The sequence below is a fragment of the Topomyia yanbarensis genome, chromosome 2, assembly GCF_030247195.1.
Source record: "Topomyia yanbarensis strain Yona2022 chromosome 2, ASM3024719v1, whole genome shotgun sequence".
Lineage (NCBI taxonomy): Eukaryota > Metazoa > Arthropoda > Insecta > Diptera > Culicidae > Topomyia > Topomyia yanbarensis.
The window spans coordinates 58,364,783-58,388,451 of NC_080671.1; the positions used below are offsets into that span (position 1 = coordinate 58,364,783).

The window sequence follows — 23,669 nt, forward strand, 5'->3', positions numbered from 1 at the left end:
AGGTAGTCAGTCTGTCGTTCCGGAAGGTCTTATACGTGGAGGCCTTCTCTGCGTACTAGTCTGAGCACTCTTTGTTCCACTATGGGTTTGGAGACGGTCCGTGAGAGTTCGCGTCTGAGCTTAAATCACGGTGTCGAAAATCAAGCCCGTACTCTTGCTCGGGGAGAGTGGACTTCTTTTACCGGATATCGCGAACGCGTAGGTCTTTCAATCAATATTTCGAATGAGATCAAACATTGGTAGTATTCGGTGTCCCTGACCTGTTAGCAATAGTAATTACGATAGGCTGATGGTCGCTACCGAAAAACACTTTTAATCCACCTGACAGTGTGATGAAACATTTCTTACAACTCTTATAACTCTCTCTCCGGATATTGTACCGATTGTGAATACTAGGACTTTTTGAGAGCACCTATAAAATGGCCATCTTTAAAAATTAACTTGCTTTCGCTTAACTCACCATTTCGATCTGTTTTCTCCGTTGGATACCACCAAAAAGTCGAAACTATCAATCTTTTCACTGTCCTTTACACAAACTTTTTGGAAATCTTCAATGTATTTGGAATATTGTTTAGAATAGTACTGAGTGATTATCATAAAGATTTTGCCAACGGTGTGCAAAAAATTGCTTTATTCGTTTTCAAAGATGGCCGTTTTTCCAGGTTTTCTCTGTTGAACCTTCACTGCACGCCAACAAATAGTAAAATTTAAACGACATGTAAATCAATACGAATGTAAACATACAAAGCTTGAATCAAAACTTTGATTTAAAATTAAGTTGAATACGGTGTACTCAATGGGAGCATCGAAAAGCATACGATTTTACACTTTCGTTCGGATTAAAAATACATTGATATACATTGGTGTTCTGTTTAATGAAGCCGTAATTTCCAATCAACGTGTAAAATTGATATAAAATTCGTTGACGAAAGCACGACAAGTTGTATTTTTGGTGGAACCTAATTTTACATTTATATTCCTGCTCCAAATATGTGCATGAAAATGAATTTAAAATCACAAAATATTTTTTTCTGTGTAGACAATTAAACTCCGAACGAACAATATTTGTGTTCAAATTTCTAAACGTTCGAAGGAATAAAACACGGAATTATTGAAAAGTCATCATTCATAAAAGGAAACAGATCAAAACATATCGAAGATATCGTTTTTTGCAACCATGGCACTTTTTTCTTTATTCGAACTTTTCCACTTGCTGCTGTTAATTACGGATAATTCAGTCATGAAATTAACGGAAATGATTGTTTTGTCACTCTAATATTTCCGCAATTATTTACTTCACTACTCAAAATTGCAGGTTCAGATTGAAGAAATAGATGTTACTTATAATGCATACGACTACCACTTGGCTTTACCACCCTACGGCTTTGATTTCACTGCGCGGTGTCAAACATAACAATTACGCCCCACTATCATAAACACTAGGAATGGGTCATGTTCCATGCAGTGACATAACATCTATCAGGAGCTCGTGCGATTAGAAACAGGTTCGCCGCTTCAGGAAATTACCCGTGTTTGGCTGTCGTGCAACTAACTAATTTCTTCCTGTATTCAAATGCCATTATGTCTTCGGAAATAGTAGAATCGGTTTCCCATAAGTAGCTCGTTCTAAACGTAAAAAACTGGTTTGGTTTCTTTAAACCTACATTCAATCAGTACAGGCACTTAACCGAGCCATCTATCGTGATAGTGGCTGACGTTTATGTAATGCAGTGTATGCATTTTTGAGCTGCTATCTGGGAAAAGAAAAAATACGAGAGTCGTTTTGAAATGTGACATAGCACATTAAGAAAATAATTGATAAAGATTACTTAGTAAATTTGTGCATCATCATTTGTATTTCACGTTGTAGTGCGCCTAATGCGAGTTTAAAGCTGGTATAGTGTACTGTTCCATAACGCTAACCTCCTTCAGTTGAAGCCGTTTCCTCAAATCAGTCAACCCGTTTTTATGATCGATATCATTGCTCATTTCATTTCGTTTGGGGACGTTCTGTTTAACCTCCGGCGTATCCTCATGCCTGTTTTTATCCTGTTCTAAAATCTTTTTAATATACTCTTTGGTCAATTTGTTTGTTCCAACGTGGTTGAAGTAGGGCCAATCTTCATCATTAGCATTATTCGGATCTTGTGAGTACGGAGTGGGAAACTGTTCCACATTGTTAAAGTTTCCATCCAATTTACCCCACTGGTCAATGTCACTTATAAACGGATCCCGGTTTAGGCCAAACTTGTTGAGCACGTGATCCTTCTTCTGTAAACCAGTTGTATCAGTCCATCGGCCGATTGCGTACGGTGTATCAGAGTTTGTAGTAATCAAGAACATCCCTTCAGTTCCCGTCATACAGTCCTCGCCAGCCATAACCTGGTAATTGTTATGCGGACAAAATCCTAACAAATAGTAAATGTAGCTATTGCATTTCCAGCCCCAGAACCCAGTAAGACTTCGAATAGATTCTGCAAAGTAGTCAGGTGCTCGATGATGGCTGCATGCCATTGGATCTGCAATAAGGAAATATTATTGCATGTAGTGATCATATACAAGTACGAAAAAATTTGACAATACTTTGGCCAATGGTCCAACACCCCGGTTGGATGATCCCACCGTTCATATAAAAGTCCACGTGCCCACAACGTTCGATTTTCCCCTGCACAAGTGCGTTGGTGTGTATGACGTCCACGAAATCTGCATCCGACGGATCAAGTTTATCATCAGCCCCAGCAGTAATGAAAAGAGGTAAAGCCGGATCCAGTCCGGTGATTCGTTTAAGCTTAAATGGTCGTAGCTTAACCGCCACATAATTAGTCACTTGTGCGCCCAGTGAAAATCCAATCAGATGGATATTGTCCGTTCCTAAATCCAGCAATCGCTGGACCAGCTGTGATATACATGTCCCCACGTGACGCGTGTTATGGACTGCAGAAGGATAGCAAGGTCCAGGTCCCAGAAGGCTCCAATCAACGTAAAACAAATTGTAACCACCCCGACTTAAATATTCTGCAAAATTGAATAAAAATAATTCACGAATAATGTTTCAATGGTAAGGTATAACAGCAATATTCACACCTCCTTTCATATTAATCAACGGTGCTAGGAACATATCCGCATTGTAACCATGGATGATGACCTTTGTCGGCAACGATGGGTTGAAGTATGAAGTGCTGAGGTTTGACTTCTCCAGACTTTCGTCGATGTGTACATATTGACGGTCCTCGAGATTAGATCGGGTGTATAGGTAAAATTTAACGTCCTCATCCGGGCATGCACGTTCAATAACCCACGTGCAAGAGCCTATGGTGAAGCTGCTGCGTGATTCGCGGGTTATTACTGGAACAGCGTTGGTAACTCCTGCTAATAGTAACGACACTGAGGAAAGAAAAAAAAGTGTTAGTGAAATGCGCCTGAATGCGCGTCGATGGATGTAACGCTGCTGTTGTGTAGTAAGCAGAGTGGAAATAGTGCGACTGGGGATGTACAATTAGTTATGCCGCTTTGAAATATTCAAAGAGAGCTTCAGCTTGAAATTCTGATGTATGTACCGTAACATAGGGGAACATTGGTCACTTTTTCAAATGTTTTACGAATAACTCTCTTCAACTCAAGTAGATGTATCTGTTTGCATTTATAAAACAAGTAGGGGAACTGTGGGTAAAATGAACAGGGGTCGGTTTAATGAGCAAGTAGCCAAATCTAGTCAATATTGACTTGACCAGCGAAGCATTCAAAGGATATTGAAGCTTTTCCTTTTCATAAAAAACTGTTGAATATGATATAAATTTGATAAAAATCAAAACCAACATTCATGTCTATCGCTGATATTGAATGCGGCATGTAGAATACAAGGTCTTTTGAGGTGAAACTTTAACTTTCTTCTGAAAATGAGGTTACATCATAGTAATTCTACCTATTACAGATATTTCAGTGCAATAAGTAGGCATCATAACAAAATAGCTCAATTGGCATGGCTGTTTAAAAATATAAGGCCATAGGGTTAAAATGAACTGGTTCAAGGGGGGGGGGGGGGGGCTAAAGGAACAATTTTAACACTCCACCCCTCAAAATGAGTTGCTATATCTTCACTGTTCTCCAACAGATCGCAAAAATTTTGATAGCCATGGATAACCTCAAGTTTGTAGATGTGTTTAAATACTACTAGATTGAAAATCGGTAAATATTACGATAATAATGGGACATCAGCATTACTCGAAAAATGCAAATCAACATTGCGCATTGCATGCATACATACATGACACACTGTACGTAAAAAAACATTGTCATTAGGTGTTCATTTTACTACCACAACCTGTTCATGTCTCATTTTGGGCATGGTTTGAAGTCAAGGAAAATGGTTGAAAAATATGTTACTGTCAAAGTATTTTCACCAATTGTATGGTTGGCGTCCAAAAGTTTTTCCGAAATTGAAATTTTTGCATTTTTAATAGTTCTAAGTAATCCACGGGGCTAACCCCGCATTGTGTCTTATGAAAATTCGAGTTTTCTCGTTCGTTTACTGAGGTTTTGCGTTGCGTTGCGTTGCGTTGCGAAGCACGGTGCTATTCGTAGATTGCATACTAACGATTATCATGTTGCCTAAAGATAGTTCAACTCATCTTGCTTGTGAGATAAATGATCGGGAATGAACTTTATCTCTTTTGAGTTCAGTAAACCAATAGCACGAGAATCATTATTGCCGGCTACGACCATCTTCACCGATACTTAGGATAGGGTAGGAAATGTTGATGTAATACTTACTTAGAAAAGGCCCCCGACTCAGCGACGCTTCCATAGGTATTACGGAGTTGGATTGAAGGACAGGTATAGGTCTAGGATTCGCCACAAGCAGGCAATGTGACCACGAAATGAATGTTTTTATGCGGTGGGTTGGTTAGTCTTCGAGTATACGAATGCTCAAAGCAAAAAGACATTTATTTATGTTTTCCTGTGTTTAAACTCTGGATAGCCGGCCATCGAGAGTAATTATCTTTTTCCCTAAACTACAGCAATTTGAACTCCAAACAGCCGGCCGTAGGAGTATTGCTAAAACTGTGAGTTAATCATATATCTATACTCGATATTCGGTACGATCGCGCGTGATTGGAGAAAGACTAAGTAAAGTGGGAAATGATCGAGAAGCAATATCAAGAATAAACAAGTTGTGACATTGTAGAATGAATCGTGTGAGTAAATGAAAACAACATCTATATAAGTACGATTTTTGTCGGAGACAGCAAAATAAATTGCGATCTTGCAAGCTAACTACGCGTGGCGTTCGGTTTCCGAAGTCAAAGGAGAAAGATAAACATAAACATACTGCGACGACATGGATTAAAATCTTATTCTGGGGCACTCGGCATCATCCCATCGCTTGCTTGAAAATTCTATGAATCAAGTTACAATTTGTGAGAAAATAAACTAAATAAACATTTATTAAAAAAAAACTGGAAAACTGGCCAAATTTCAAAAAAACTGGAAGATTTTTCCGATTGTCTGTTTGACTGGATGTTGTAAAAAAACTGGAAGAATCCAGTTTAAACTGGAAGGTTGGCATCGCTGGGTATCACTGGTTCCCAGATTCAAATCTTTGTAAACGATCACCAATGCGGTGACACTATTATATACTCGCATATATTCACCAAAAGTAAAGGCCCAAAAATATGTAAGACAATACAAAAGTTTAAGTATCAACCAGTGGCGAATTTTTTACAAGCTAGATATCGTCCTCATCGCTAGCAAGTCTAGTTTCATCCATTCACGCCAATCAACAAATCACACTCACACATTCATACACTACTGCTCACTAATGTGATGCGGCGAACTGAAAAACTAAACACAAATATCTTTCAAACTTCTAATCCTATCAACAATTCCTACAAACCGTAACTAGATACTTAGCTTAATCGGATGTCCTTTGAAAACACTATCTAGTGCAAAGCGAAAAAAAGAATGCAGTATTCTGTTAATTTTCAACAAATATTCCTCGTTCAAATTACCACTATAACAACATGTCCGTTGCACTTTTCACTTCGCAACATAGAAACTATACTATCTTCTGTGAAATTCTACCGATTTTTCCAATATCCATTTTAATAAATTATGTCATTCTTTCGACCAATAAGCGTATGACATTCCGCCTGGCTTTTTCACAATTTAGAAACTCGCTCATTAAATGCAGAGCAAATCCGTTCTCTCCCATCTCACACTCTCATTACTCACATGAGCCATGAGCTCATCAACACACCAACACACGGTTTAATGCAAATGGCTACTCTTGCCTTGACTTCGTTTTTTTAACTATAAAATCAGTCACCATTCAACAACACAAGTGAAAATTCACTTTACTTCACAATTTTTCTAATAAATAATCATTAGCACTACATTACTATCACTTTTCTAGAGCTTTAACTTTATATTTCCTGCTTAAAACTGATAATTTGCGGCCGGTAAATGACGCGTACATTTTCATTCTTTTCTCGTTCGTTTACTGAGGTTTTAAGAAAAAGTAGTCTATTGATTCGGCATCAGTAAATGTTATGTTGTGGCTCACATATCAGTGAACTCGATATAATGCTGTTTTTAGTTGGATTGCGTAGTACGTTGACGTTTCGGTCCAAACAGTCGTTCCTGAAGGTGAGTGCCGCTCACATACTTGCAATGTGAAATATATATCTAATATATATTTCTTGCACGCATTATTGAGCGTAATTTTTCGAAAATTCAAGTGTCTTGTCTCTGGAATCAATTATTAGCATTCGTTATAGAGTTAGGCGCCTAGCGTTTATTGGGTTGAATCATGTTAGTTCGGAATTCAGTTGCTAGGGCGGTGCTGTTGTCAACTTTTTAATAAAGCTAGATAGAAATGTGGTGTATTCGAGATAGTTGTAGGTCCAATCATTTTAAATACATCTTCTGAAGATGCAAACTATGTAGGTCCTTTATGATTCGAGATAGAGCATGTTTTGGTTAAAATTTTTACTTACAAATTATGTTTTCAAATATTTCAAAACTTGTAGGACCTACAAAGTTAGTATTTTCAGAAGATATACTTATGATTATCTGACAAACAACTTTATCGTACACACCATCTTTCTATCTCGTTCCATTAAAAAGTTGATAAGAGCGCCGCCCTAGCGAATGAATTCTGAACTAATCTGAAGTGATCAAATAAAGCGCTAGATGCCATGTAACAAGTTTGCCAAAGACACTGTATCATTAAAGTGAAAGATAAGGAAAGGACGTGTGAATTGTAGGTTACCCCCTTTTGGACGCTAGGTACCCTCGGGGTTCCTCCTGGTACTACGAAAATGCTCGTGAATTGATAGGTAGTTCATGTAATGAGCTTATTTTTTCTAGACAACATGGGTCAATGAACTACTACCTCAAACGTGTATTTTTACCATACAAAACAATGTTAATTTGGAAATGCGAAAGTTTTTTTACATTTCCTGTAAAAAAATGCAAAATGTGAGTTCGCCCCTTTTCGATGCCAGCCATTCAATTATGAACAAAACATGTCTAACAAGAAGCATACAAGATTATTGTAGTATCTTCATCACTAATTACTAAAAAAATAATGATTTGGCCACAAATTGAGTCTCCGTTTGTTGGAGGTAGCGTCAATCCGGCGCTAGCTTAGTCCTGTCACTAAGTTAGTGTCGGATTCTGATGAGACGAAGACGAAACGAAAATTCCATAACTAATTTAGTTATAGTTTATAGATGATCTTCGCGCACAAAGATGGTCCTAAACAATTTTCTCCTTAATGGTCAAAAAAATAGAGCAAAGCTACCCCGAAAACAACGAATGAAAATTTACAACAAAGTAATTTTATTTTTTAGAGCTGAATGCAACTAAACTACTTGCTATGACTAAAGTTCTATGAATATACTTGCAACTGTTAGTGCTCAAATGGCAGATAAGAGTCTTAGCCAGAAATTTGATTGTGGGCAGCGTAAATTGTTAGTTTTTCGAAAATGGTTACCTTTAATGTATTTCTAATTTTTATTACTGCTGATGTAAAATATAGGAAATTCAGAAACAAAAGCGATGCTGCAGGTATCATCCCAGTCTACAAACCCAAAGAATGAACATAAAACAGCTTTCACACCTCCACAGATAATATTCTTCTCTCATATGTAGAAGTTTAAGATATTGCTCTCCAATAAAGCCCAAAAAAACCTGAAGTCACTCACAGAAAAATTTTTTTTTTGTAATTTTAAATTTATCTTCATGCACATATTTGGAGCACGAATATTAATTTAAAATTAAGTTCCACCACAAATACACGCAACTTGTTTGTTTATTCAACGAATTTTTCTATAATTTTACACGTTGATTGAACATTACGGCTTCAATAAACGGGATTCCAAAGCACTTTAATGCATTTTTAAACCAATACTGCTGTAAAATAAATGACAAGTAATATCACACGAAATGGTGGGATAAAGAGTGCTCAGAGCTGTACGCGGAAAAGTCCTTCCGGGAAGACGCGTTACCCACTAGCTATCAACAGTACGCGTCGTTAGAAAGGCGAATGAAGAGTCTAATGAAAGCCAAAAAACGCAACTATTTCTTGTTTGTTGAGGGTAACATTGTCCCTCATGACTGGAGGCAAGTGAAGGTCATCGCCATCCAAAAACCAGGAAAACCAGCCTCCGACCACAACTCGTATCGGCCAATTGCAATGCTGTCCTGTATTCGGAAGTTGTTCGAGAAAATGATCTTGTTTCGCCTCGACAATTGGGTTGAAGCAAATGGCTTACTGTCAGATACACAATTTGGCTTCCGCAAAGGCAAAGGGACGAACGATTGCCTTGCGTTGCTTTCTACAGAAATCCAAATGGCCTATGCTAACAAAAAGCAGATGGCATCAGTCTTCTTGGATATTAAGGGGGCTTTGGTTCAATTTCTATCAACATTCTGTCAGAGAAGCTGCACCAGCATGGTCTTTCACCAATTTTAAATAACTTTTTGCTAAACCTGTTGTCTGAAAAGCACATGCACTTTTCGCATGGCGATCTAACAACATCGCGATATAGCTACATGGGTCTTCCCCAGGGCTCATGTCTCAGTCCCCTGCTCTACAATTTTTACGTGAATGACATTGACGATTGTCTTGCCAATTCATACACGCTAAGGCAACTTGTCTGCTTGGGCTCTTCAGCTGGGTATCGAGTTCTCCACGGAGAAAACTGAATTGGTTGTCTTTTCTAGGAAGCGTGAGCCGGCGCAACTCCAGCTTCTATTAATGGGTGTAACGATCAATCAGGTTTTCACTTTTAAATATCTCGGGGTCTGGTTCGACTCTAAAGGTACCTGGGGATGCCACATTAGGTATCTGAAACAGAAATGCCATCAAAGGATCAATTTTCTCCGGACAATAATTGGAACATGGTGGGGTACCCACCCAGGAGACCTGATCAGGTTATACCAAACAACGATATTGTCGGTGATGGAGTACGGGTGTTTCTGTTTCCGCTCCGCTGCGAACATACACTTCATCAAACTGGAGAGAATCCAGTATCGTTGCTTGCGCATTGCCTTGGGTTGCATGCACTCGAACCATACGATGAGTCTCGAAGTGCTGGCGGGCGTTCTTCCGCTAAAAAATCGATTTTGGGAAGTCTCATATCGATTGCTCATCCGATGCGACATTCTGAACCCGTTGGTGATTGAAAACTTCGAGAGGCTCGTCGAGCTTAATTCTCAAACCCGATTTATGTCCTTGTACTTCGACTACGTGGCACCGAGCGTTAATCCTTCTTAATATACTCCCAACCGTGTTCGTTTCCTAGATACTTCTGATTCTACTGTGTTCTTCGACACATCCATGAAGGAAGAGATTTGTGGAATCCCGGACCATATACGCCCGCATGTGATCCCCAATATATTTTATAATAAATTCCGAGAAGTCGACTGTGACAAAATGTTTTACACTGACGGATCAAATCTTGATGGGTCCACTGGCTTCGGTATCTTCAACAATACTATCACCGCTTCATTCAAGCTCAATGATCCCGCTTCAGTTTACGTCGCAGAGTTAGCTGCAATTCAGTACACCCTTGGGATCATCGACACTCTGCCCACAGATCACTACTTCACCATTTCGGACAGCCTCAGCTCTATCGAGGCTCTTCGTGCGGTGAAGCCTAAAAAGCAATTCCCGTATGTTCTGGGGAAGATACGGGAGTCATTGTGTACGTTATCTGAAAAATCTTATCAGATTACCTTTGTTTGGGTCCCCTCTCATTGCTCTATCCCGGGCAATGAAAAGGCCAACTCATTAGCATTAAATGGTGACATATACGAAAAACCAATCTGCTTCAACGAATTTTTTAGTATTTGTCGTCAGAGGACACTCAACAGTTGGCAAACCTCGTGGAGCAATGGTGAACTTGGACAATGGCTACATTCGATTATCCCAAAGGTATCAACGAAGCCTTGGTTCAGGGGGATGGATGTGGGTCGGGATTTTATTCGTGTAATGTCCCGATTTATGTCCAACCACTACACCTTAGATGCGCATTTGCGGCGTATTGGGCTTGCGGAGAGTAGTCTGTGTGCTTGTGACGAGGGCTATCACGACATCGAGCACGTTGTCTGGGTATGCGCCGGGTATTTGGATGCCAGGTCTCAGTTAAAGGATTCCCTTCGGGCCCGAGGTAGACCACCCAATGTCCCAGTCCGAGATATGCCGTGATTTCCCCTTTATGTCCCTTATTTATACTTTCATAAAAACAATAAATATCCCAATTTAGCCCCTCTCTTTTTATTTGTCGTTTTTAGAAGTTTCTTCCTGCCTTGTGGAACCGATCAGCTCCAGACTGCCACTATGTAACCGCCGTCGCCCTTACCACTACGGAAACTGAAGCGAGAGTGACTCGAGGTCCGATGACTTTTGAAGGATTCCCCGCGGGTCCGAAGAATACCATCCGCCAATCCGACCTACTAGACTGAGACGCTAATTTGTATCGCTGATCTCCCGTTTGCCCGAAAGTTGAAAGTTTTGCTCTTCTCTCCCGGTCACCATCTACGCCTTCTCTCCCCTGTCCTTGATACAACTACTTCTACACCGATTTTGGAAATGACCAAGCATAAGTCTCCGATAAAAAATCAAATTTGTATTCCGTATTCCTAGTTTTAAGATAGTTGTAATTTCTACTCTTTGTTAAAACTATTGTTCCCCATCGTGTAAATAGAATTGTATCCCTAGTTTTAAAACACCTGTGAAATTTTTCATAAATATTTGTTTCCCCTTTTGTGTACCAAACTATATTGTTGGTTTTAAGATAACTGTAAATATTTCCTAAAAAAAACTATTGCTTGTTTTAAAATTTTTCATAACAAAAATCTTTTGCCCCCTCTCTTGTATATATAATCTTTTTTCTAGTCTTGAGATAGCTGTAAAATTTTTCTCTTTTATAAAAAAATATTTCAACATTGTAACCTCCTAGTTTTAAGATATTCAAAATGTAAAAACAAAAGAATTTGGCACCGCCAAGCTAACGCATTTGTGCCTATCAAATAAACGAAATGAACATAATAATATCACACGAATGACAGGGTAAAATCTTATGCTTTTTTATGCTCCCATTGATTGTATCTATTTCAACTTAATTTTCAATCAATTTTTTGATTCAAGCTTTGTATATTTACATTCGTATTGATTTACATGTCGTTTAAATTTTATTATTTTTTGGTGCGCTGTTAAAATTAATAGAGCTATATTGCAACAGTCATTCAATCCCTAACTTATAACCAAACAATTCGACAAACTCGAAACACTTGTATTAAAACTCTGTAAAGTCTGCTGAAAAGAATGTTTATTTCTAAAATATGATGCTCAGTTGATGTTTTTGGGTTTTTAAATGGATATCCAGTCCAAAACATTTCGCATATAAAAACAGAAGTAGATTGTAAAATAAATAAAATCAAATTCTGTGTATATCAGAGCTCGTGCAAGTAACGTGCTATTGCGCGTGAAAACTTTCCTTGCCAACATGGAACCATTTATTTGCTAACCTACTGCATCTTGGGGGATCAATCACTTCTTTGTCTCCCTTGTCTCATGTACGCACGTGTAATCTCGCAGGCACGTAGTCAGAGGGCTCTATGGGGCTAAAGCCCCTCGAAGTTTTTTAAAAATAAATTTAAGAAAAAAACGCTTTTAATCCACCTAACAGTGTGATGAGACATTTCTTATAACTCTTATCACTCTCTTCGGATATTATATCGTTTGAGAACATTTAGAACTTGATGCTTCGCGATGTTTTTGATAACACATACTACATGGGATAGTGGCAGGACTCAGAGAATCGCTCAAATCAGCATAGGACAACATCAGTGCTAGAAATCTCAAACCAAATCAATGGGAAAGCGAAAAAATGGCCCATAAAATAGACATACAAACGAATTATTGTTAATGCTCTGTTAATAAAATATCTAAATTGTGGTTGAAAAACTGAATTTTCCTGAAGGGGTTATTTATTGTACTGAGCCAAAAAAATCGAAATTTTTTTTTGAATCGTTTGAAGTTTATACTTTACTCAAATTTCCAACGCGACTGAGAACTAAGAAATCCACGCTTTTTCTTGAAAAGGGCGATATTAGCAGTGATACCATTCGAAGAAAATCAACAGTGAATATTTCCAGACTTGGTTTTATTTCCTATTTAAGAACTATTGTGTTTTTTACATCCTAGATTGCATGATTCAGTGATCGAAACCCAAAATTTCATAAAGTATTTGAAATTATTAAATTAAAATTTGTTTTCGCTATTGAAATTGACAAAATGATAGTATCGCCCCTTTGGCGATTGTTTACTTTTTCGGTCACACCTATCAGCATTGAAGTATCGCCCTTACGTTTTTTTTACAATAACTACCGTTCTACACCACCGATTTCGTCCGTGTTTTTTTAATAGCGATCATTGTTAATATTTACAGCTGGTATCAGCTTGATAAGCCTAAAAAAAATACGAAAATAACTGTTTCGCCTCTAAACTGCTAGCAACAAAAGTATCGCCCTGTTTGTTTGCATGGAGCGTGGAGGGCGAAACTTTAAATAAACCAACAAAAATACAGTTTCGCACGTTGTATTTTTTGCTGTAGTTCAAGAAAGCAATATCGTAGAATCAAATTTTTTTGGCTTTTTGTTGCGTTTCAAAGCCCTCATTCGCATGTATGAAAAAAGCCATATGTTTACATTTGTAAGTATCGCCCTTTTCACAAAAAAAGCGTTGAAATGAAATATCGCAGCTCCTGATATCACGCTATCTCTGAAGTACATGCGTGCATAGTTCCAAATTTTACTTCGACATCGACTTTTTCTAAAGGTGACTTCCCAGTAGTATCCTTGATTTGAATTATTATCGCTAATCCTAATGTCAAAGAACAAAGAAAAACCTCTCGAAAACGAACCGTTTGGGAAAATCATCATCATTACTGGAATTTTCATTTTCACGAAACTTTTCGATAACCTTCCGTCACTTGCGTTAATGGACTGGGTGCACAGTACTCTGAAAATCGACTGCGCGGCGAGTTTAATCTGTAAAGAATACTAAAAATTAATTTCTTTTCCATAATTTGCAGTTCAGCAATTCGAGAGATCGTGCTCACCGCAAGCCATGAAAAATAGACTACGTTGTGAAGCGTTAAATAAAAAATTAAACTATTAAAAAATTAGTTTATAATTTTCACAAACTTATTAGGAAAAATGTATTAATAAACTTTCGTAATATTGTGTAGGAAAAAAGCTGAAAATTTCAGTATTTTCTCTATCTGCAACATATAAACCCTCAAGTACACCCATTAATTAGTATACGAATTGTAATAGGTTCGCCAAATTTTGGAAGAAGTCTATAAAATAACCTCTTGAAAGCTACCTAAAAATTGTTGTAGTTCGAGGCAATAAAAAAATCCCCAAAAATGAAATATATCTATTAATGTGAAACACAGTGAGTAATACATACAATAAAGACCCATTTTTATCAATCTCATGGTGTATTTTAGGCTGACAAAATGGGGACATTGACTAAATCGGGCAATTTTTTTTTCTTTATAATAAACTGAAGCTGTTAAAATATTCTTCCCGTCCCTTGATGTAGTCTGATAACTATTTCTGATTAAGAAGAACTTTTTATTTTTGCATATTTCCATCTTCATGAGACAGAAAACATGAAAGGATTTACTCGAATTCAGTCTTGTTCGTCTGCTAGAGCCCATCAAACATATGTTCATATTTGGCTGATAAAATCGGGGTTTCAATGTAGTATAATAGATATTCAGCATTCGAAGAAGTTTCTTGTGAACGAGTGTAGAACGACTTTGTTTCTACTTACTTGAAGTCAGCGGCGTAGCCTTCTTTGGTGGGGGTTTGGTGAAAATTGATCATACTGTACAAACGGCATAATTCCGAAACCGTAATTTTTGAAGTTTTAAAATTATGCAGAATTAATTTTTCAGAAAATAGTAAAAGAGTTCGCGAATTTGTTGAGAATTTATTGTAGTCATGAATATTAACCTGAGAAAATTCACCATAAATACTTCTTGGACGATATACCGTCAAAATTATTTTATCAACTGATGCGCTGTTTAACGTTTGTAAAACTCATCGAAGATACTAAACCTCCGAAATCGGCGGTTTCAAAATGATGCTATCTTGACCTTAAATTGCTGTTTTTAAACATTTGACCTATACATATAATTGGTCATATAACAAAAATTAAATGCTCATCAAAAACGATCAGGAACTGCTAGAGTCGAATAGAAATCGTCATTTTTCATAAATTTCTCTACATTCGGAAAGTGTTATCCTCGTTATTAATCATATTACGTTTTCGTCTCAACTCGACGCATTCCCAAAATAAAAACCTGTTTTAATCCACCTAGTGGTGCAATTGTGCTTGTCTCATTTGTCCAGACTACGATTCCATGGCTGGTTATGTTCAATACAATGGTGGAAATGAATATTACATGTTCAGTACGATTTACACATACATACAACGGATCGACAGCCACGATCTTGAGATACTATGTGATACTGAAACATCGCTTGAAACCAGCGGCGGATCATGGAGAAAGATCCGGGAGGTCCAAGTCCTGCCGAAATTTTTCAACTTGTTAAGAATTATTAAACTAGTTTTAGTATTTTAATACTTTTAATACTAGTTAACCCCTCACTGCATACCTCCCTCGGGCCGGTATGATTGACGATTTTTAGAGTGATTGCATAACCTTTCTATATGAGAAAGGCAAAAATGTACCAAAGTCTAAAAAAGTCAATTTTTGTCAATCATCTCAATGTTTCATGCATTTTAAAGTCATTTGGCATCAAAAATACAAATTTGATTTTGAAAATTTTTCATTTCAGTTTATATGGGAATTTTCTGCGTGATTGCACTCTTCAACTCGTAACCCCGGAACCGGAAGTCCAATCAATAAAAAATTCAATAGCAGGCGATGGGAAGGTTGTACCTTTCATTTGAGACTAACTGCAATCGGTCCAGCCATCTCTGAGAAACAGAGGTCACATTTTTTTCCACATACACACATACACACACAGACATTTTCCGATCTCGACGAACTCAGTCGATTGGCATATGACACGGCCCTCCGGGTCGGGATTAGATTTACGAATTTTAGAGTGAATGAGAAAGACAAAAACATTTTTAGCAAATGTTGAAAGTTATGCATTTCTTGGTGAGCAGTTCTATGTTTCATAGACATTAAATCAATTTTAACTTTGCTTCCTATTAAATAAAGACCCTTATTATAGTACATCTCTACAAAAACGAGCTCAATTTGAAAATAAATCTGAGGATTATGATTGATTACAGAACTCTGAAATTTTCTATTGGAATGTTTTCAGGCAGGAATTTGATATTGATGCTATTAGACAACTGTGAAATCAAGACCAATAGATCAGTTACATATCAGGAGGACCCCATTCCGAAAATTTATCAAAAGTCCTCATGATGTTTACAACAACAGGTTATCAAACTACGGATCAGATAATTGTTATTGTAATATTGAATTAAATCAGTCTGCATCAATAAATTTTCAACTTCAATTCAATATTTTTTTTGGGTGTGCTGGAGGGTGCGGGGTTTGTATGGTGTTAAACCGCAAAACCTTCTCTTGGCTACGCCGTTGCTTGGAGTTATTTATTTCGCTTCTCATTTTCCGATATGTTTCAGATCGATCCGATGGTTATAAATTAGAAAAATTGCAGTCAGAAGGTTCGCACAAATGAACATTTTTGCACTGATAAGTTATCAAGTTCCTTCCAGACAACTTGGAAGTGTTCGGAGATTATTTCTAGCGGTTGTAGATAGAAAAATGAAATACACAATTCGTTTTATCGAAATAATGTTTGGCTTATTTCAATGGATTATTACTATATTGAACAATAAATAGGCGACAAAGAGTAATCCACAAACAACAAGCCATAACTTTTAAAGTATTCAAAATATATATTTGAAGTCTTCAGTAAAGTTATTCGCAAAAGTAAGAGCTACAAATTTGCTGAAGTCATCATTTCGATATAATCACTTCCAAGAAAATTTGTGAAAATATCTCACTCATAGGGCGATTAATCAGCAAAAGCACAATACCAAAAGAAAGAGCATATTGCCTCCATTATATTCTCCGAAGATACTATTGACCTAAAATAAGCCGTTTTGGCGTTAATAATAGATTACATGTTTTTAGTCATATTTCTGGCAATGGGAAATGATAAAAATCTTTCGTCCGCATTTAATGTTAAATATCTCTTTTGATAATAGTCCGATTTCAACAATCTATAGCTTGTTCGAAAGGTATTCATTAAAGCTGTCTAAAAACATATAAATTGTTAATCTACATTGTCAATTTCGGCAGATAATTTAAAAAAACTGCAAAAAACGCCATTTTCACGCATTCAAACATTAATATCTTGGAAACTAAACATCAGAATCAAAAACAAATTAATAGCGTTCATACTGTTTTTTAGTTCTTGCATTTAAAATTGGTTTGGATAAGATCGGTTCAGCCATTGCTGAGAAACACGAATGAGAATTTGTCCGTTACATACACACACACAGACACAGACACACACACACACACACACACACACACACACACACAGACATTGTCCCAAATCGTCGAGCTGAGTCGATTGGTATATAAGACTCGGCCCTCCGGGCCTCGGAAAAAATCTTGAAAGTTTGAGCGAATTCTATACATTTCTTTTATAAGAAATGTAAAACATGTTTTTCGGTGACTCTTACCAAATTTGTATCTTGTTTGGTTTGAACAAATTAATGAGAGAATGTTGAGGAAGATTTGCTATTTCTAACCACCAAAGATACCCGACACAATACCCGCTCAGTATGCTGCGTGTGATAAAACAGATCCTTTCATATGGTGTGAATCGTGGAAAAAACAAAAAACTGTTACTTTCATTCTTGTTGATATGTCGAGATGAGTGAGTCGCAGAAGCAAGAAGTCGTGCTCCAGCCAAATACGACATCCGGCATTTTCGCATAATACGCATAAGGCTTCATGGTGTGAAACATTTGCTGAAGGTGAAAATGGAGGTTATGCTGACGGAAGTCGCCTTTATCCAGTTCGCCTTTACCATGTCAGGCATTCAGTGCTTATAGCGTTCAACAAATTGGCCCAGACGAAACCAGTAATTTTGCATAATAACTTGTAGCACGTGGTTTCTGTGACGCCGCTCCAATTAAGTTCCTCACCTATATGGACGATGAGAAAATCAACCCTCGTCTTCAAGAACTGATACCGCTTACTTGTGCCGGGACCATTAAAAGATTCATATCACATTTGGAAGAAATAGAATTCATTATAAATTTAGGAATTAACTCGCCGCATTCAAATGGTGTTTTTGTGGTGAAAAACTAGCTGAACCGACGCATTACCTATCTGACCCTGCACGTACAAAACATAATGCAATAGTATCACTACACACATTACATCTTTGCATATCCTTAATCTTCAAACCCATTACCAAAACCACAACAATTGCCAAATGTGTGGCTGCTGTTCAGGTAATATCGACGGCAAGAGCTGCGTCAAGTATCTTGAAGTTAACAGCCAGCACCATCATCGAGGAAGTCCACACGCGTGAAGGTATGAAATAAGAATGAAATCAGATGTTCACGACATGAATATGGCAGTAACCACGCTGATGACACGGAAGTGTAGGAGATAGAAATGAATGACCACCAAGATGGTGTTGGTTAGGAAGTAATATTAAACATAGTAAACAGGTATCCACGTTCAATCGCTAGTCACGAGATCTGTTGGACAACTATTAACGTTTTAGTATTTTTATTGTTTACATCATGGAAATATATAAAAGACCCACAGCTTAACGTCAACTTAACGCATTGAACCGAATCGAATAAACGAATTATATACACACTAAATTCGGCTCGGCAATTTACCAACATCCGTGTAGTCAGCAAATTCAGAAACTGTTAACTTAGTAAAGTGAGATTAGTTTTCTGATATTAGGTTAAATATTTTCCGAGTCTCAGCTATCAAACGTCACTTTTGCTGAGATCTCAGCAAAAAAATTGTTTACTGAGATTTCGGCAAAAGATGCTAAAAAGGCTGAGATTCGGCGGAAAAAATTAGGCGTGTAAGAAAATAGAGCACAAAAACTCTTCAAAAATGAGTACTAAATTGTTAGTGATTTATTAAAACTCAGATGCTAGATATTGGCCAGAATTAATTTAGTTAAATTATACGCAAATTGAATATCTGCAAAAGGTTAGTGCACTGTACGCTAGGGCATTGCAAAAAAAATTTTTTTTTTGAATTCTCAAAGGCCCCCCCTCTCATATTGTGACAAATGTCAAAGTAAGCTCAGATGCCAAATTTCACATCATTTGGACAATTTTAGACCCCCGCCCACCCCGCTTGAAATTTTTTGAAATTGGTACTATGGGAAAATATGGAGGAAAAATACATTAAATGCAATAACTTTTGAAGTAGCAATCAGAAAATTAATTTATACCTCTTTTGGAGGGAAATAATCTTAGTATTTGAATGGAGATATATTTGTTTCTAGAAAAATACGGAAAAGTGGGGTACTGGGTCATTTTACCCCCAAAATCCCCTATTTTTAATGATTTTTCTGCTCCGTGATGCAATTCATACATATTTTGTAGTCTTTCTAATGTGAAAAAATCTCAGAAATCGAACGGAATCCTTTTGACCTTAGTCCGAATACGAGAAGTTGGGGTTAAATGGCCTTTTGTCATTCATATTAAACTTCATCATTTTCTCGTGAATGTATCTCTATTATTCTTCGCTCAATTTTCATAAACTATACCTTGTTGAACGTGGAAAATCCTTAGGATTGTAACAAAAATAGATTCGTTATCGGTAAAATTCAAGAACATCAAATTATCTGACATATAGTGTCAATTTCACATTTTTATCATAAAATCACACATATTAAGTCCATTTAACAACAAAATTCTTATTTAATTTACTACTTTTAGTGTAAAATATGCTTAGGGATCACATGAGAAAAGTTTCACTCCTGGAAAAATAGGGAAAGTTGAGGTATTAGGACAAATAATGAAAAAAATGAGATTTGTAGAGTAAATATCAAAAAGTTTAATGTTTCTGAATTTTACCTTTAACGTTTTTATGTTCGTTTTATTCCTCAGAATTTTACACGTTCAATAAGATACATTTTATGAAAATTGATTGAAGAATAATAGAGATATATGCATGAGAAAATGATAAAATTGAATATGACTGACAAAAAGCCCTATAACCTCAACTTCTCGTATTCGGACTAAGGTCAAAAGGGTTTCGTTCGATTTCTGAGATTTTTTCACATTAGAAAAATCATTAAAAATAGAGGATTTTGGGGCCAAAATGACCCAGTACCCCACTTTTCCGTATTTTTCTAGAAACAAATATATCTCCATTCAAATACTAAGATTATTTCCTTCCAAAAGAGGTATAAATTTTAATTTTCTGATTGCTACTTCAAAAGTTATTGCATTTAATGTATTTTTCCTCCATATTTTCCAATAGTACCAATTTCAAAAAATTTCAAGCGAGGTGGGCGGGGGTCTAAAATTGTCCAAATGATGTGAAATTTGGCATCTGAGCTTACTTTGACATTTGTCACAATATGAGAGGGGGGCCTTTGAGAATTCAAAAAAAGAAATTTTTTGCAATGCCCTACTGTACGCTTAGTATAAACGCCAGGCATCTCACTCAAGCGTGCTAGGCAAAAAAAAATCAATTTACCGCTAACAATAACAAGAAGACAGTTTTTGTTTCGCGCCATTTTAATGCAATAGTCTTAATATTTATTTAAGTTCGAAAACGACGTGACGATACATCGAACAGACATCGGTAGACTTTCACGCAGAGCGACTATAATGTTGTAACTGGTTGAATCTATAAGTCAAGAAATTGGGATTATTGTTTCGATAACATGAGAGGGAGGATCAAAGAAGAGAAAAAAGAATCAATCAGTTGAAATCGCCTCAAGAACACTTCTTCTATCTTTTCTATACACTCAACTCGAGGTCTTTCGGAATTGTGCTCTGATCCTCTCATTTTCGAAAGACGCTTACGCCTTCGTGCAAGAGTGTTAATTGAAACTGTTATTCAAATTGTGGTAAACTGAACCTGTAATCAAACAGACACTACAGCTTTGTCCAAGCAGTCGAACATCTAGCAATCTTTGTGGTAATTGTGGAGAAATATTGCTTTTATTCAAAAAACAAACTTTTTACTGAGCAGATTAGTGTCAATATATTAGTTTAACGAAGTGACAAATTGACTTAGAAAGTGTAACCGAAATCGTCATAGAAAATTGGCCTTACACCTTACTTACTCTTCCGGAAACGGGAAGTAAATGCGATATATTCCCTTCTATGTGTTGGAAGCACGAGCTTATTCATATTTGTAGATATTTTGCTAGTGTCAACAATCATACATTTAACAAATTTTCATTTCATTTCAAATATCATTTGTTGTAACGAGAGTAAACTGTAACTTGTAATTAAGGCTCAAGTTACCTCAAGGCTTGGTAGTATGCGTAAGAAAAATTGTGTTCAGCTTTGCCACCAGATTATCCATTTAAACCTTTTCAAAACTCTAAAAGAAGAATATCCGTCGATTTATTAGATCATCAGGATTCAATTCATGCAAAATACCTGCTGGAAAAACCATCGGCTTAGCTGGATGGTGCTTTTGAAAAAGTGGCTGTGATTTTTTGTCACATTACCACACCGAGCGGGGGTACGCAACACAACTGCGCAATGAAAAAACCACAGCCACTTTTTCAAAAGCACCATCCAGCTAAGTCGATGGTTTTTCCAGTAGGTATTTTGCATGAATTGAATCCTGATGATCTAATAAATCGACTGATATTCTTCTTTTAGAGTTTTAAAAAGGTTTATATGGATAATCCAGTGGCAAAGCTGAACACAAATTTTCCTACGCACACTACCAAGCGTTCAATTCTAACACATGCTTAAAAAAGGTAACTTGAACCTTAAATAATAAAAATCAAATTCAACATCAATAATCGGTTGATTCACTATAGCCTTTCTTGTGACAAACAACATGTTTTTAGGATTTTAAAATTATTATCAAAGATGAATTCTGCGTCACAAAATTATCCCAATGTGAAGTTTTCATCAAATTCGGGCGACTTTTGAGGTTTTGTCCGACTTTTGTATGGAAGGTGATCACTGTGCGCCGGATTGAAGATAGCTCCAAAAAACAAAAACACTATTTGTGTTTCTGAACAAACCTCTAGTCCTGCGTGATGTCTCTCAACAAAATGAGTTTGCTGGGGGTTTGCTAAAAACACAGTGTTTTCGTTTTATGGAGCTAGCGTCAATCCGGCGTTATATTAGTCCTGTCACTAAATTTGTGTTGGATTCTGATGAGTCGAAGTCGAAACGCAAATACTATAACTAACATAGTTGAATTACTATAAATACATCGACTCTCCACAAGTCGCGTTAATGACTCCCTAAGCGTGTACCTACTTGTACTCAAAGACCGCCGGAAGGATAAGCCACAAGCAAGTCTAGTTTGAGTTGTTGAAGTAATCACTTAAGCAATAAGTTAGACAATAACTATTTAAGAAAATTTAAATATAATTTACCTAACAGAACAATTAGTCTTCTTTGGGACCTACTGCAAAACTTATCAGTCGATCTGGCCATCATCGGTTACGCTTATCAGAACAACATTCCTTGTTACAATCGCCGTACACTGTAGCATATACATAGACTGATTACGTTCTATTCATAAATCACAAGTCTTCTAATTCTAATGAACATTGCAGCCGTCGAATCCACTGGGTTTTATCGTAAGGAACCCACCGAAACGCATCACTTGCACAATTTAATGAACTTCACTTTCGCCCATCGCCTGCCTGTGTGACAGGTGCACTTCGAAGCTTAGAATCACGGCAACTAAACTGAGCCATAATTTCACTTCAAGCACTCCGCTTTAGGTTGCTTGATGCTCACACCAATGCCATCGAAGACCCAGCCAGTCACTCGTATCGGTCATTCGAATTTTAAGTAGGTACGTGTATTTTCCTCTTCCCGACTGGTTAAAAGTTTCCTGATGCGTACGATTACCATGCCGAAGCGTTCACTGCTTTCCCTTCCGAAGGGGATATCTTTTGCCAGTGACAAAAAGTTTCAGTCCAGCCGGTAACCAAACCGTTGAATTTTGAATCGTATTTATCCCCAATTATTCCAATCACATTGTCGGTAACTGTGTTAACTTGGGTGCCTTCCCTTAAAAGTATACGAAACCCAAACTGGGTGGCGGATTGTGCTCACAGGTGTTCCAAAGCATTCCTACTGCTGGCCGGTAGTGCTGTCATGCCATGTTTTGACTTTCGTTCGCATTTTAACTTCGTTGTATTTTACTTCACAGTTGAACTCTGTACATATTATCATTTTTATCACAATCTCTGAAATTATTTGAATTTATCCGAATGTTCGTATAATTTTCTGGCTACAAGTAGCCTTTTAACACTTGCGTTTAGTTTGTCAACAAAGGCGTCCAAACTCACGTTTGTCGATGTGTTCCTGTTTCACGCCTATAGCGAACAGCGTTTCACTTATCGACGTGTATCGGAAGAGCACAGCTGATTTGGTCAAATTTTTCGAGTGAAATGTTTTCATTGCTCTCTAACCAATACCAATCTACTACTATTGACCTGCATTCGAGCTTCAAGGGCGTTCGAATGCGCTTGACACAAAGAGTTGGGGAGCATTTCCTTTGCTATCACTTTAAATATGTATGTGGATAGTTTTTCCTCTCAATCAATATCACTGCCGGTGAGGGTTTGTAAATTGCACTCCACTATCTGCCACCACGTGCGGTTGCTTTAGTCGTTGTGAGGGTGTACTGAGCGGAGAATGTGGTGCGTTTAGTAGCGCAGAAAAGCGATGAGAAAATGAAGTATGTATGAGAAAAAAAAAGAAACATAAAATTAAATTACATTATAATTTGATGCTTAATTTCTCTCTTGGGAAACTTAGCTGCTTTAATAGCATTATGGAAAGAAGTTTTCACAATTAATAACTGTTATAAGGGAAGAATATTTATCTCTAACTATACCTACATAAACTTGATATAAGA

At 37.1% G+C, this 23,669-nt stretch overlaps 1 protein-coding gene across 3 annotated transcripts; it reads right to left on the reverse strand.

Annotated features, from left to right (window-relative positions):
* Positions 1-1,177: 1,177 nt before the first annotated feature.
* LOC131685827 (phospholipase A1 4-like) lies at positions 1,178-23,407 on the reverse strand. 3 transcript variants are annotated; one of them, XM_058969796.1, is made up of 5 exons: positions 23,098-23,407; positions 22,171-22,995; positions 3,085-3,384; positions 2,584-3,015; positions 1,178-2,519 (listed from the first exon to the last, which is right to left on the reverse strand). In XM_058969796.1, the coding sequence occupies exons 2-5, from the start codon at positions 22,232-22,234 to the stop codon at positions 1,876-1,878; spliced, it is 1,440 nt and encodes a 479-aa protein (XP_058825779.1). In that variant the 5' UTR covers positions 22,235-22,995; positions 23,098-23,407; the 3' UTR covers positions 1,178-1,875. The 3 variants fall into 3 exon arrangements, with proteins under 3 accessions (XP_058825779.1, XP_058825777.1, XP_058825776.1); XM_058969794.1 differs by having other exon boundaries at positions 1,178-1,754; positions 1,830-2,519; positions 22,171-23,407; XM_058969793.1 differs by having other exon boundaries at positions 22,171-23,407.
* Between the last annotated feature and the right edge of the window lie 262 nt (positions 23,408-23,669).